Source organism: Triticum aestivum, chromosome 6B, assembly GCF_018294505.1.
Source record: "Triticum aestivum cultivar Chinese Spring chromosome 6B, IWGSC CS RefSeq v2.1, whole genome shotgun sequence".
In the NCBI taxonomy this organism is placed as follows: domain Eukaryota; kingdom Viridiplantae; phylum Streptophyta; class Magnoliopsida; order Poales; family Poaceae; genus Triticum; species Triticum aestivum.
In genome coordinates, this window is record NC_057810.1 from 76,040,596 (window position 1) to 76,055,346 (window position 14,751).

At 42.2% G+C, this 14,751-nt stretch overlaps 2 protein-coding genes across 2 annotated transcripts; both read left to right on the forward strand.

Annotated features, from left to right (window-relative positions):
* The first annotated feature begins 1,892 nt into the window (after positions 1-1,892).
* On the forward strand, positions 1,893-6,057 carry LOC123135880 (glutamate--tRNA ligase, chloroplastic/mitochondrial). The gene is made up of 12 exons (XM_044555118.1): positions 1,893-2,308; positions 2,544-2,665; positions 3,021-3,203; positions 3,350-3,468; positions 3,547-3,595; positions 3,709-3,810; positions 4,012-4,114; positions 4,207-4,270; positions 4,387-4,501; positions 4,775-4,875; positions 5,041-5,197; positions 5,598-6,057. The coding sequence occupies exons 1-12, from the start codon at positions 1,975-1,977 to the stop codon at positions 5,829-5,831; spliced, it is 1,683 nt and encodes a 560-aa protein (XP_044411053.1). The 5' UTR covers positions 1,893-1,974; the 3' UTR covers positions 5,832-6,057.
* A 1,114-nt stretch (positions 6,058-7,171) lies between these two features.
* LOC123135882 (bifunctional protein FolD 4, chloroplastic) lies at positions 7,172-10,130 on the forward strand. The gene is made up of 5 exons (XM_044555119.1): positions 7,172-7,530; positions 7,803-8,128; positions 8,645-8,881; positions 8,959-9,126; positions 9,703-10,130. The coding sequence occupies exons 1-5, from the start codon at positions 7,314-7,316 to the stop codon at positions 9,871-9,873; spliced, it is 1,119 nt and encodes a 372-aa protein (XP_044411054.1). The 5' UTR covers positions 7,172-7,313; the 3' UTR covers positions 9,874-10,130.
* The last annotated feature ends 4,621 nt before the right edge of the window (positions 10,131-14,751 follow it).

The window sequence follows — 14,751 nt, forward strand, 5'->3', positions numbered from 1 at the left end:
CCGAGCCCGGCCCGAACATCAAGCCCGACCCGGCCCGGCCCGGGTTTTTCGGGCCGGGCTCGGGCCGGGCTGCCCATGCCCGGGTTTACTTCGCAACTAGGTGATTATAAAGAAGACTATTGGGTACACCAGAAAGTAGGCAGTGGTTCTAGATACGTTAAGACCGATCACACTATGGGAACACTTGGTATTAAGGCGTCCAACATCGCCTAGCCAGGTATTGTGACTAAGGAGTCACAGGGATACGAAAATGAGAAAAGAGTACAAACCAGTAGCAAGGATAAATAGGTATAGTGGTCAAGGAGTTGATCACAAGGATACTGTCAAAGTCTCGCGTCGGGTTGTGTAATGTATCGCGCAAGAGATGATCAGGAGTCGCGACTAACATCGAATGTCTCACTCGTTGCTGTTGGGATCTATCACCGCACGTGACAACCCGAAAGAGCCTCGTAGCATCGCGTGGAAGCTCACCATCTTGTACCTCGTCGACATCCTCGATGCGTCCAGACCTAGCTCCAAGTGGAACATAGCTCGACCACCACGCTCCCTTGCGCTGTCGCACGACGTGACATGGTCCTGATCGACAATCGTCTCAAGATCCCGATAAGTTTGAAGTGTGTGGAGGTCGACATGTGCGGTGCGGTACAGGTAAGGCGCACGATGATGCCACGAGGCGGTGGAGAACATGGTCAAGGCAGCCATCGTGTGCGTGCGTAGGAAGTGGAGGAATGTGAGAGCGCTGCACTTGGCACCCGAGTAGATCACCCTACCTCTCTATCCGTCTTCGGGTTGTGCATGTGTGTCCGAGCTCCGATGCACAGGAGGAAGTGATTCATGAAACGGAACAAATAGCAACTTTTTGGTGACTAGCGTTGGATTGCAAGCTTCCCTATCCATGTCCGCGGACACATTACAGTGTTCGATTTGATGACAGTGCGTTGGAGATGCCCTAAGTTTTTGTTTTTAGACAAAGGAGATACCCTAAGTAGGGCCCACACGTCAGTCGAACACCAACCATGCCTCGCTTCAGGTCTTCGTTTTTTTAGCGGTGCTTCAAGTCTCTGTGGGCTATAGCAAATACGATGGCTAGGGCTTGGACCCCAAAACCCAGCCTAAACCATAGTAAGTTTTTCTTTTGAGCAGAACTACTACTCCCCCATTTCATAATGTAGTGCGCCTATACTTTTCGAGATTCAACTTTGACCATAAATCAGACCAATAATACATAAATAATTTTCCTAAAAAATTATACTTTTGAAAACTTCTTTCGAATACGAATTCAAAGGTATCTGTCATCCTCCCGCTGCAGTCGCCTTAAATTTATGGTAAAAAATAAATCTCCAAAAGCGTTGGTGCATTACATTTGTGGGAGTGGGGGTGGGGGGGGGGAGACTAGTATAGGATCAACCCAAACATTTCATATTTAGACAATCCAAAAAAATCTGAAAAAATTGTACAACATACCTGCGGGGTGTGTCTATAACTACAAAATGAATTCAGCTCAAAACTCGATCTACAGTTAGAGATTCTAAAAAGACAAATTTGACTATGAATAGTGTGAGCTTTTGGGCGAATATTATTTGACACTATTCACATCTGATTTGTCTTTTTTGGTCCAATAAGTGTAGTTCGAATTAGGAGCTGAAACTTTTTGAGCTTGTACATCACACATGAATGTGTGTCTCCAATTTTTTTCAGAATTTTTGAACATATTTTGTATCTTCAAAAAATTTGATCACATTGATCTCACCTAAGAATAGATCTTATATACAAGTCTTCCCCACATTTGTGGAGGGAGTAGGTCCCACACGTCAGCTAGACACCAACCAGGCCTCGCTTCAGGTGGTGATCAGGGCTTCGTGGGCTATAGCAGCACGGTGCCTAGGGCTTGGGCCCCCGAACCCAGCCTATCCTCGTCAAATCTTCCTCACCTCGTCGCAATCCAATCCACCACCCGGCGAAGAAGGCGACGAGATGGCGGCGAGCAACTTCATGGGGTCGTCGTCGCGGCTCCGCGTCGGGCTCCTCCCGTCCGTGACCCCGCACCTCGGCCGCCGCGCGCTCGCCGCCCGCGCCTCTGCGGACAGCGGCGGCGGCGGCCCGGTCCGCGTCCGCTTCGCGCCGTCGCCGACCGGCAACCTCCACGTCGGGGGCGCCCGCACCGCGCTCTTCAACTACCTCTTCGCGCGCTCCAGGGGCGGCAAGTTCGTCCTCCGCGTCGAGGACACCGACCTCGAGCGCTCCACCAAGAAGTCCGAGGAGGCCGTCCTCAGCGACCTGTCCTGGCTCGGCCTCGACTGGGACGAAGGTATTTACTGTCACCTACATTTCGGCCTGTTAGGGTTCTTCTGAGGTGACCGAGGGATATCTGATGACTAGAGTTCAAGAGCGAATTCCTACTCTGGATTGTGTTTGCGATGGTTGTTTTTGTATAAGAAATTTGCGATGGTGTAGTTGCTTATTAAGCTGTATTGGGGTAGTTAATCAACTAGAGTAGAATCTGTTACCTGCAAATTGCTGTACTCATCTGTGTACCTGTTTAGGTCCGGACATCGGTGGCGATTTCGGCCCTTACCGCCAGTCGGAGCGCAATGCTCTGTACAAAGAGCATGCCCACAAGCTAATGGAGTCTGGTGCTGTTTATCGCTGCTTCTGCTCTAATGATGTATCTTTCTCCCCTCTCCTGACCTGCATGTTTCCCTGCTTAGTGAAACTTAAGTTTCCTGGTTCCAAGTTCCACGTATATGTACTAGCATAGGCTGTTTTTGTTGGCTCAACATGGGAGCTGATTAAAGTTCTCCAAATGAATTATTTTGGTTGCTTTGAGTAAAATACTTGGGATTTTGTGCTTCTCATGAAGAATTAAATGTGACATCCTACCATGACCACTATGCATGAATCATTTAAAACACGGTGAACAATTTGAGGGGCGTTATTTCGAGTAAACTCATGGGCTGGCCTGTCTGTAATATTCGCTAATCAAATAGTAGCTCGTCTAACAAGTGCTATTGATGCTTCAGGAACTCGAGAAAATGAAAGAAACTGCTAATCGGATGAAGATTCCTCCTGTATACATGGGGAAGTGGGCTACTGCTTCAGATGCAGAAGTTCAACAAGAGTTAGAGAAAGGCACACCTTATACTTACCGTTTCCGAGTGCCAAAGGAAGGTTCACTGAAAATCAACGACCTTATTCGTGGTGAGGTAATGACATAAAGCGTTTGAGCCTATGTTTTCAGGTCCACACTGTGAACTGCTCTTATGCTTTCTACGTTAGTAATCCAAAATTTGTGAATTGTGCAAGTAGCACAGTGATATACATATACTGACCATCGAATAGTTTTATAAAGGTCAGTTGGAATCTAAACACACTTGGCGATTTTGTGATCATGAGAAGCAATGGCCAGCCAGTGTATAACTTTTGTGTCACTGTTGATGATGCTACCATGCGCATCTCCCATGTTATCAGGTAACAGAAATTTATTACTCTTGGTCTTTACTTCTGATCATCTGGCGCATAATTCATGCATTTTCTTGTTTTTTCCAGAGCTGAGGAGCACCTACCAAACACATTACGGCAAGCTCTCATTTATAAAGTAATTTCCTGCACCTGTGTCGTGATTGTTGTCTTGACCTTCGAAATGTGTGATTATAGTCCTGACCTTCAAAATGTCTGTCTCATCAAATGCAATGTTATGACCCTGTGCAGGCTCTTGGATTTGCAATGCCTTTATTTGCTCATGTCTCACTCATTCTGGCTCCTGATAAAAGTAAACTGTCTAAACGTCATGGGGCTACTTCCGTGGGGCAGGTAACTAGCTGATTGTTGGAAATACATGGTGTTTACCTGCATCAATTATGTGACTGTCAAACTGCATTCTTGATATACTTCTCTCCAATTGTCTGTATTTGTTCAACTTAATTACTGATAATTTTCACATCTTCTCTGGACATATTTTACTTTTGAAAGGCGTAAAAGTGAAACACTCATTTGTTTTCTTTCTCTGAACAGTATAAAGAGATGGGCTATCTGCCTCAGGCAATGGTCAATTATTTGGCACTCTTGGGCTGGGGTGATGGTACTGAAAATGAGTTCTTCACCATTGATGACTTAGGTTAGTTTGTCAACTCTTACTCTGGGTGGTTTTGAAGAACATAAGGACCTTTTGTTTTATCAATTCTCACTTTGGTGTTCCATCACTTGCAGTTGAGAAGTTCACTATCAATCGCGTCAATAAAAGTGGAGCAGTCTTTGACGCAACAAAATTGAAGTAAAGCAAAATTCTAACAATTTTCATATTGCCAGGACCTTTCTCCTCACTTGAACATGTGAAGTTGTATACGTGCTTCACTGATCTATTTTCACAATAATCTGGTTTGTTTATAGATGGATGAATGGACAGCATCTACGGTCACTTCCTTCTGAATTACTCATCAAGGACTTCGAAGATCGATGGAGGAGCACAGGCATTCTTCTGGAGTCTGAAAGTGGTTTTGCTAAAGTAAGACTGGAATTCAATTTTCTATTTTTCTGTACACACCAGGGGTTCTTTACTTTGGAACTACATGCTAAAGGGATACGTGGATTTATTTGACACAGTATTTGGTTCTAAGAGTTCCTGTTTCTTTCTCACAACCACCAAAAGAAAGCGATGCACAAAACGCTTCTTAATCATCAACAAATCATTTTTCTTTCAAATGTTGCAATATCAGGAGGTTTAGGACCAGTTGCTATCCTGGGAAGCTTTAATAATAATATGCACTATTTTGCGCAGGAAGCTGCTGAGCTTTTGAAGGAGGGCATTGATTTGATAACAGATGCGGATGCTGCCCTTTGCAAATTATTGTCGTATCCCCTTCATGACACTTTAAGCAGGTCTGCAAAACACTTTAATGTCTCATTAATTCTTTATTTACCCTTTTCCTGAACTAACTGCGAAATTGTTGCCAAATATGTAGTCTTGCAAATTGCTTTGACTGAGTTTGGTAGGCCTATTCTGATCAATTACTGTTTTTTTATTTGCGTGTTTTTAATCTCCAGTGATGAAGCTAAATCTGTGGTGGAAGACAAACTTTCTGAGGTTGCATCGGGTCTCATTGCTGCTTATGATAGTGGTGAGCTTGGTCAAGCACTAGCTGAAGGCCATGATGGTTGGAAGAAGTGGGTGAAATCTTTTGGCAAGACTCACAAAAGGAAGGTCAGTGTTATTGAGGGCGGTTGTGGTTTGATTTTGTTGCCAACGGAATCTAGGGTTGTTCCTGGGCTGTTTCAATGGTCTGGCCAAACCGTTGGAGCATCTAAATTAATTTTAATTTTGGACTGCCTCAACAGATACATGCAAGATTTATTACCATATTTTTCAGCCTGAACTGAATCTATAACTTCTGGAAGCAACCTATCTCCCACCTAAACCATGATAACTAGAGAGAGATGTTGAAAATACAGCTAACAAATAATTAGTTCAATACAAACCTTGACAATCCTGGCTGATATCAAGTTCTTCATTCAGCTCCGTGAATGGTAATGCTTTTCCTGGCCATATACAACTGAAAGAAACAACTAATGCACATTGTATTTTTGTATTAACCTGTGATCAGGGAAAGTCACTATTTATGCCACTCCGAGTACTGTTGACCGGGAAGCTTCACGGACCTGCCATGGACAGTACCGTAATCCTCGTGCACAAAGCAGGCACCTCTGGTGCGGTGGCCCCTCAGTCTGGTTTCGTGAGTCTCGACGAAAGGTTCAAGATCCTGAAAGAGGTGGACTGGGAGTCACTGCAGAAACAACAAGAGTCCCCTGTTGAATCTGCCGTTCCCGCGGCTTCGTAAATTTTTGTAGGGAATCCAGAACAATCATATAATGTGACTGAGTGATGGCTTGTTACTTTTTTTTTCGATTTATGCATGTAATGAATTTTGAGGGTATGTGCTCCATCTTGCTGTACTTTTTGTAGGTTGTGTTGCCTATTTCTTCCGTTGCTGGGAACACTTAGGACACGTCTAGTAAGATGTACGAATAGTTTGGCGCTTAATAAAGTGTTTTTTCCCTGTATCATAGTACAAGTTGATGCTTCAACTGCCAATATTTGATGATGTACTACATAGATATTTTCTACGCCATGTTCTTTTATTCGTAAAACCAATGATTCTATTTTATAGTCTACCAAAAGAAAAGAATTCTTTCACCTTTGAGAAATAAAATAGAAAATGCCTCTCGAGTTCTTGATGTACCTGAAAAATGCATCTTCGAACTGAAATACTTACTCCGTTACAAATTTAGTTCATTTGAACTAACACCACACACTTATTTAGAATGGAGGGACTACATAATAACATTTAGACATTTGCTTCATATATGAATACGCTAGTGTAAGCATTTGAAAATAAAATTTGTAATATTTTTATAACTAATTTATTGGTACTACTTTCGCTTGGCCAATCAAGATCCTATTATTGTAGTTTTAGCCATAACAAGAGAATTACTGTTATTGCATGAAAAACACCATTTGTTTTGGGCAGCCTTTTTTCTTTTTTTGTGATGGATTGTTTTAGTCAGCGTTGGTAGCATGGTTGAGAGGATTCATATAAACCACCCGCAAAAAAAGAGAGGATTCATATAAACCAGAGCTAGATTCAATCGCGAACTGAGCGTAGCTCTAGTTTGGTTTCTTGGTGGGAACAGCCTATCAAGGTTCAAGTTCTAGACCGGTAAGGGTAGGGTGTGCATGCCTTCATTCACAGGGGTGAGTGTATGTGCATTTATATGAGCGTTCGCGTTTGTATTGTATTAGAAAAAAAAACTTGATTCACTTGAAAAAACCCCGATATGACTCACATTTGAAAGGAACCCTAATGGGTCATCTAGATTCTACAAGGAACAAGATTCCGGGAATTCATGTTTTTTGCATTCTTTTTAAAAAGTAGACAAGTACTATTTCACGATCCCCTACTCTTTCCTGCGGTTTGTGAATTTTCATCGGTCCAAATTTTGTTTTATACCCATGAATAATATATAAATTTTAGCATTTTAAACATACACTGTTAGTTCTTATTAAACTACAATTCGCAAAAAAAATCCTACAGGCAATTACCATTCGCCCAAAAAAAAACTATTAATTACCCCAAAAATGTTACACTTGCAAAACCTGGGCCAAGTTGGGGTTTAGGTCGCTGCTCCATAGACCCGTGCCCACGACTTTCTCGCCCGACCGCTCCTTTTGCGCCGCCGCCACCGCCGCATCCGCGAAAACCTCGCCCCCACTCCCGCCGCCGTCTCCGCCGCAGCTCCGGACCCCTAGAATCCGAGCGGCGATGGCCTCCTCCATACTCTCCGACTGCTCCTCCTGCGCCACCTCCCGCCTCCTCCCCCTCCGCCGCGCCCTCCACCCGCCGCCGCCCCGCTTCCGCCCCTCCCCCGCCCCGGCGCCGTTGCCGAGGAGGCCTCTCCTCGCCGCCGCCGCCTCGCTCCCGCTCCTCCCCCGCGCGCGCCGCATGGCCGCGCTCGCCGCCGCCTCTTCCGCCGACTCAGGTGTGCGCACCCATTTCTTCTTCTCCTCGCCTCACTAGTATAGTACAGTTTTAAGTATTCTATTGTGTACTGCTGTCCCCTTCAGTGAGCTCCCTGAGCAAAAGCACAACCTTAGATAGTCCTATTTTTTTTTCGAGTTAATCCTAGTGTAGCAACGGATGAATTACCCAGAGAGGCTTGTTAGTTGTTACATACGCGTAGCTGTAAATCCTGTTCTACATCATGTTGTTCCGGTGTTATAATTGTGTTGATGGATGGGTTTTCTTGTGCAGCCACTGTTTTGGCTGATGCATCTGCCAAGATCATCGACGGCAAGCTGGTGGCAAAGCAAATAAGGGAGGAGGTCGGCGTTGAGATCGCCAGGATGAAGGACACGATCGGAGTGGTGCCTGGGCTGGCGGTCATCCTAGTCGGCTCGAGGAAGGATTCCCAGACATACGTGCGGAACAAGAAGAAGGCGTGCGATGCGGTCGGTATCAAGTCGTATGAGGTTAATTTGCCAGAGGACGCTTCCGAGTACGAGGTCATCAAGCACATAGCAACCTTCAACGATGATCCGTCGGTGCATGGCATCTTGGTTCAGCTGCCCTTACCTCGCGTGAGTTCTCAATAGCCGCTACTCAATGGCTAGTATAATTGTTGAACCCATTGCCTGAAGGGACTGTCATATTTCATCTTACTTAGTTTTTTGTTGTCTAGCCTACTCCCTCTATACCGAAATACTTGTCGTTGGGGAAAACCAGTACAAGTTCCCCCAGCGACACGTATTGTGGTACAGAGGGAGTAGATATTATGTAGCGTGCCACTGAAATATGTACCAGGCATAATAAATCTGTTAAGGCATCGATAATGGCAGATTCCCTCAACCCTACACCAAACATTCCCATTTATTAATTCAAGTAACTGCATAGATGTTGTATAATTGTTACAGAAGCCATCTGGTTACATTCTTTAGAGCTCATGGATAATAAGGTGAACACATTTTATTTTATTTTGGCTAATGGTCATATGCCAATTGTGGTTTTGTGTTTCTTGTCAGCGTTCTATTAAAAATGACTATCTATACTGATTCTTGAGCTTCTTTTTTCACCTATGTGTTCTAATTAATTTGCAGCATATGAACGACGAGAACATATTGAATGCTGTTAGTATTGAAAAGGACGTTGATGGCTTTCATCCAGTGAACATTGGACGACTTGCAATGCAAGGTCGGGATCCATTCTTTGTTCCATGCACCCCTAAAGGATGCATGGAGCTGCTACACAGATCTGGAGTTGAAATAAAAGGGAAGAGAGCTGTTGTAATTGGAAGGAGCAATATTGTGGGGACGCCTGCTGCTTTACTCTTACAAGTATGAACTAGTTTTTCATTTAACATAGTTTGATCAACTTTATTTCAGTGTTTAATATGTTTTCAAATGATTATTAGAAAGCAAATGCAACAGTGAGTATTGTACATTCAAAAACCAAGAACCCCGAGGAAATAACAAGACAAGCAGATATTATAATCGCGGCTGTTGGAGTTGCTAACCTGGTCAGAGGGAGTTGGATAAAGCCTGGAGCTGCTATTATTGATGTTGGCATCAATCCGGTTGATGTAAGGCACCTACTCTCTTTTAGCTAGAACCTTTTCCATCTTCTTTTCCCGTTCTTTTCTTTTTAGTGCTAGGGTGATCTGTTTACTTTTAACATAGCCTGTTTCTCAATGGAAAAGCTTGATAATGTCTGTTAAAACAGTTATAATGCTGCACATTTTGTATCATGTTTTGGTTCAGATAATGCAAAACTTTGACAATCTAAGTATATGGGGAGTTCTGCATGGTTTTTCTGGGGAGTACGTGTTTCTCTTCAGGTCCCTCCCCGGGATCAAACTCTATGAAGCCCCGTGCTCCCACCATTGGGCAGATATTTATGGAAGTTGCAACTAGCGTAGCTTCTTAAGTTTTTATGAACACCACGTTTGGAAAATTCTGGTGAATTTGTAGACTTCTTATTTTAAGTTTGGGCAGCGCAGTGGTCAATTAATTCAGAACTCTATTAGTAGTACCTGGAAGGTTCTACTTGACTCATGTCTTCCAGTGTATATTTTCTCTTTTGCTGCCGGCGTGCCCCTTGCAGCATGTGTATTACTTTTCCTGCGTGGTATACTCACTGCTGATTTGGAATGCATCAGGATCCAGCAAGCCCTCGAGGTTACCGGCTAGTTGGAGATGTCTGCTTTGAGGAGGCCTCCAAGGTTGCAGGAGCCATCACACCAGTTCCCGGCGGTGTCGGGCCAATGACAATTGCGATGCTTCTGTCGAACACACTGGATTCAGCTAAAAGAATCCACAAGTTCAAGTAACCGGACAACCCTGTACTCAGAACTTGGGAGAGCGCTTAACCTTTGGTTTAGTCTACCAGGCAAGGTATTGCCAACTGTTTGATGCGCCTTTTGTTGGACCAGAAAAGGTCAACAAGAGCCGTGAAATAAATTTTTGACAGGGGTGAGAAATTTACCCCGGCTTCAAACTGTACCGTATTCGCTAATGTTCCATGAAATCCCAGTTCAATCTGTGGCACAACTTAGGTCAATTGAGATCTCAGTTAAGCTTGGACGAACCATATGTTATGCTTGTTTGCACAAACTGATTGGGCATATATGAGTGGTGGGCTCCCCTGCTGATGTGGCAGGACAGGAGAGGGAAGGAAACAAGAGCTCCAATGTCCAATCTAATCTATCCAGTTGGATACTGGATTTTATTAGCTGTCCCAATCCCAACTAGTTTATGTATGGTACACACACTGCACTCACAGGGATATATATGATGGTTGTTCCTAACTGCTCCCACTCACAGCTGGATGGGAAGTTAGCTGATGAACCATTTCTGTTCAGGCAAGTAATCAGTGCAGTTTCTAGACCACATACATATATATGTATGATATTGCTTTGCTTCTAAGTGTAGGGAGGGATGCTTGGCATCCTAATCCGTGGAACCGCCAAATAAATGAGGGCCGCTTCGACGTGCTGGAATTTCCCCTCATTTCTGCAGGAATTGGAGTGTTTTCTTATGGAAATGTTGCTGCACATGATAATAATCTATAACTATGACCTGGAACTGAATCAGAGGTGTGCAAAAGGTTTCTAAAATAATAACATGTATATACATGCACATCTGAAAGGATATGGCCCAATTATATGAGATGCCTGTGCACTTCTGAATCTTGATGTCTTGCCTTTCAACCAACATATCTCACCTTTCCCTTTTCTGGCAAGAGTGGCTAGTGCCTATATGTCACCCTAGAAAGGAAGTGACACTGAATACAGTTGGTATGGTGGTGTGGGCAGATGGAACGCATAATAAATAATAAATAGATGATGTGATAAAATAATAAGACAAAGTGGAAAAAAATGATTACAGAATATCATATCAGGAAAAGGGAAGGACAGTAGCGGTTGTGCACCGTTCCTTCAGAGTTAAGATACCCCATTTGGAACACCTGAGAACCTGCTGGATTATCCCAAACATATTTGTATCCTATGAAATTCCCGCAAAAACTCGTTAAACTTACGAGGTAAAAACAAGTTGTTAAGATTATCATACGGACATATCTTAATTTCATCGTCCTGGTGGAAGCTACATGTAACATATACTTTTGGAGGATATTATTGTATCTTATACGTACGAGATTAGCTGTTGACAACTTTTGCTGCTCCCTTTGGTCTAGGTCGTTAAACAACTCACGCCGTCGGGCGCAGCGAAATGCCGTTGAACAATCAGGGGACACATGACGCAACAATGTAGCAAGGGAAAACGATGGCATGGAGATGCAGCGGTCCTGCAATTATTTTAATTGCCATTAATGTGATATCTTTATTGTGTTTATACATTAGAGAAGAATCTTCACTGAATCGAGTAGCATTGCTTGTAACATCGCACCGTCCCTACATCCATAGTGATATCGCTTTCAAGGATATGGTGGTTTCTTTCGGTTAGACTTGGATTACAAGCTTAAAACACCTTTTTCGGATCCTCCTGCTCCTTGCAAACATGCACTCCATCTGTTCCAAAATAAGTGTCGTGGTTTTAGTTTGAACTATTCTGAACCCTTCGAACTTTTTAGAAAAGTTGAACTATTTCGTATGAAATTTACGCATTACAGACACAGTGATAAAAACATTGCACCTAGCAAAAATCGCTAATGACCTACTCTCTTTGTTATATAATGCTAAAATAAATAACAAAAATAATAATCAGAATCACCTTTTGCAACGGAGACATGTAACTAAATTATTTTTTGGGACATGCATAATGATACAATGCTCTTTGAAAGATAGATGTGGATATAATATTGAAGGATAACAAATTATCTTACAAGTGAAATTGTTGTAATTTGCAAAGCTCTCTTTGTCCCAAGTTGCTGAACAACCCATAGCGGTAAGCATAGACCGAAATCCGTGTAACAACCATGAAGGGGGAATAATAAAAAGAAGCGCATCTGCACAAAGGATGAAAAGGATGTTCCTCTTATTTAATAATTCACATTATATCTTTTAGATGAAATGCGAGACCTTTATCAAATCAAGTAAGACTTATGTTTAAAAAAATCAAGTAGGATTTACTTACCACATAGCACAACATGGCGATACAACTAGCAGTACCAACGACAGTGGCGGAGCCAGGAATTTCCTCCTAGTTATTCATTGGTATTCATGTGTATGATACAATAGCAATATGATAGCAAATATAAAACAAGGTAGCAACAGTATACCAAAAGATCAATAATTCTTTGGTATTCCATGGAAATCCCAGGAAGACCTCTGGCGCCGCCATTGCCAACGATACAGTGGTTTCTTATGGTTCACCTTGAATGACAAGCTCAAAACACCTCTAAGGGTCCTTCTTGGCCGAGTCCCTAACAAAAAGTTCGCAGATTCAATTTTTTATAGGAAAGTAAAAATCATATGAAATAATTCAATTTCTACCAAAAAATAGGGGTTCGGGTCCGGAAAGGATACACTGGCTCCTTACGATTCGCCTTGGATTACAAACTTAAATTACCTTGGAGGGTCTTTCTAAACCGAGTCCATGAGAAGGTAGAACTTTTCCCAAATTGAATCAGACTCTACACACAACCAACAACTTGTACCTAAGCCCTCAAAGACACTCGAAATGTTGTTCAACAATTAATTACTCCCTTCGTTCCAAATTATATAAATAAATAATCACAAAATTAACTAAAATTGGCTTATCAATGGACACAAGCCTTTGAGTATTTGTGAGTGACACATCTTGATACAATCCCATTCCAAGATAGATCTACATATAAACTTGGATGATAATGTCAATTCTTAGAAGCGACACTATTCCAATTTGCAACATTCTCTTTCACCCATCTTGCTGAAGAAACCATAGCATCAAGGTAGCCTGAAAGTTTTTTAATAAAAATTAACTGTGAACAATCGGAAAGAAGTGGACATATAAAACGTGTTATATTCTTTCGACAAAACGTGAAATCATCATTGAACCAAGGAGGTCCTAACTTACCACCAATGTAGCACAACCGCTACATTTATGATGATATTTAGGTGTACCTAGGATACATTGGATTCTTACTGTTCACCTCAAAACAAGCATTATTTTTTCAACAAAATGTGAGATCTTTATCGAATCAAGAAGAACTTGCTTGCGCACACCCTACATTTATGACAATATAACTATCCCTAACAAGGGTACAACGGGTTCCACCTTGGAGTCGGGCTAGAAATCTATACTCATTTTTTGGTAGCAAGTTGTAAAAGTAGGGTTTGTGCTTTTAGGGCTTAGGGTTGGGAGGATGGGGGGAGGGGGTTGCACACATCTTGTTATAATCCTCTTTGAAGATCATATATTATATGTTGGAGAATAAATTTGTATCTCATAGACAATGATGGTCTGCAAGTGCACAAGGTTTAGTTATAGTCTTTCCGATGTAAGAGTGTCGATCCCACAGGGAGCACAAGAATTTGACTTTGTCTCTTGTAAAGACTAACGGAATTGTGCCTAAAAGTTAGTTGTAGACGAAAATAAAATTGGAGGTGGAAATTTTGCAATGTTTTGAGTGAAGTTCGATCAAAAGTAATTGTGCAAAAAGAAGTAAAAGAACATCACAGAGTAAATAAAGCGATGAAACTGACAACATGATTAAGGCATTCTCAGGGAGTCCAGATTCCCCACTAGTATGTGTCTAACGTAACATATGTGATTGCACAGTTATAGGTTGGATAATTGAGCCACTCTTCATGTTTGAAATTGGGTAGAGCCGAGTACAGTATACGAGCTACTTGTGTAGTCTCTGTATCACATACGCCACCACCGTAGTTTCTCCACTCCGATTCTCACTATGGTGATTAACGGGTTTCCCATGCACATGGCCGCACTAAGGGTTCTCCTTTTATCAATTGCAAAAGTGGGCAAGAGAGAATATTACTTTCACCTCTTTAACCCTATATCCCAATCTTTACAACGACAGTAATATGCTCCATGGCCATACACGGTGGAAATGCTGAGTGCCCCCCTTCATAACATTCACAAGATGCTATTAAATCAAACATTCAACAGAGGATCTCATATCTCTATAAGCATTTAGTGTTGGAAATATGCCCTAGAGGCAATAATATTGTATTATTATATTTCCATTTTCATAATCAAGAATTTATATTTCATGCTATAACTGTTATGATTCTAGAATATGCGATTCAGTGAAAAACTCATATGCACATGTGGAATCATAAATGGTAAAATATAGATTCCCGATCGTTCCTCTAAGACTAGCTTAGGTATTTTTGGTGATCACATTTTATGGATCTTAGAATATCATTAAGTGTAGCAACAATCCTAACAACATTGAGAGTATGATGTTAGAAGAATGATCATATTGAATCGACCCAAATCTTGTTTTTTATACTTTGAGATAATATCATCTGAAATCATTGGTTATAACATGGAGTGTTAGCATGTGTTTTCGTTCCTTAGACCATGAGAGTACCATAGTCACTTCTGATGTCGCTTGAACTATGTCAGTATTTCCCCAAAGATGACGGGATGATGCAGCACAACTACGGTAGGTATTTCCCTTAGTTATGAAACCCTAGGTATCAATCCAGTAGGAGAACCAAGCAACACTATATAAATGGCACCTGCACACAAAGAACGAATACTTGCAACCCGACACATATAAGGGGTTGTCAATCCCTTTTTCC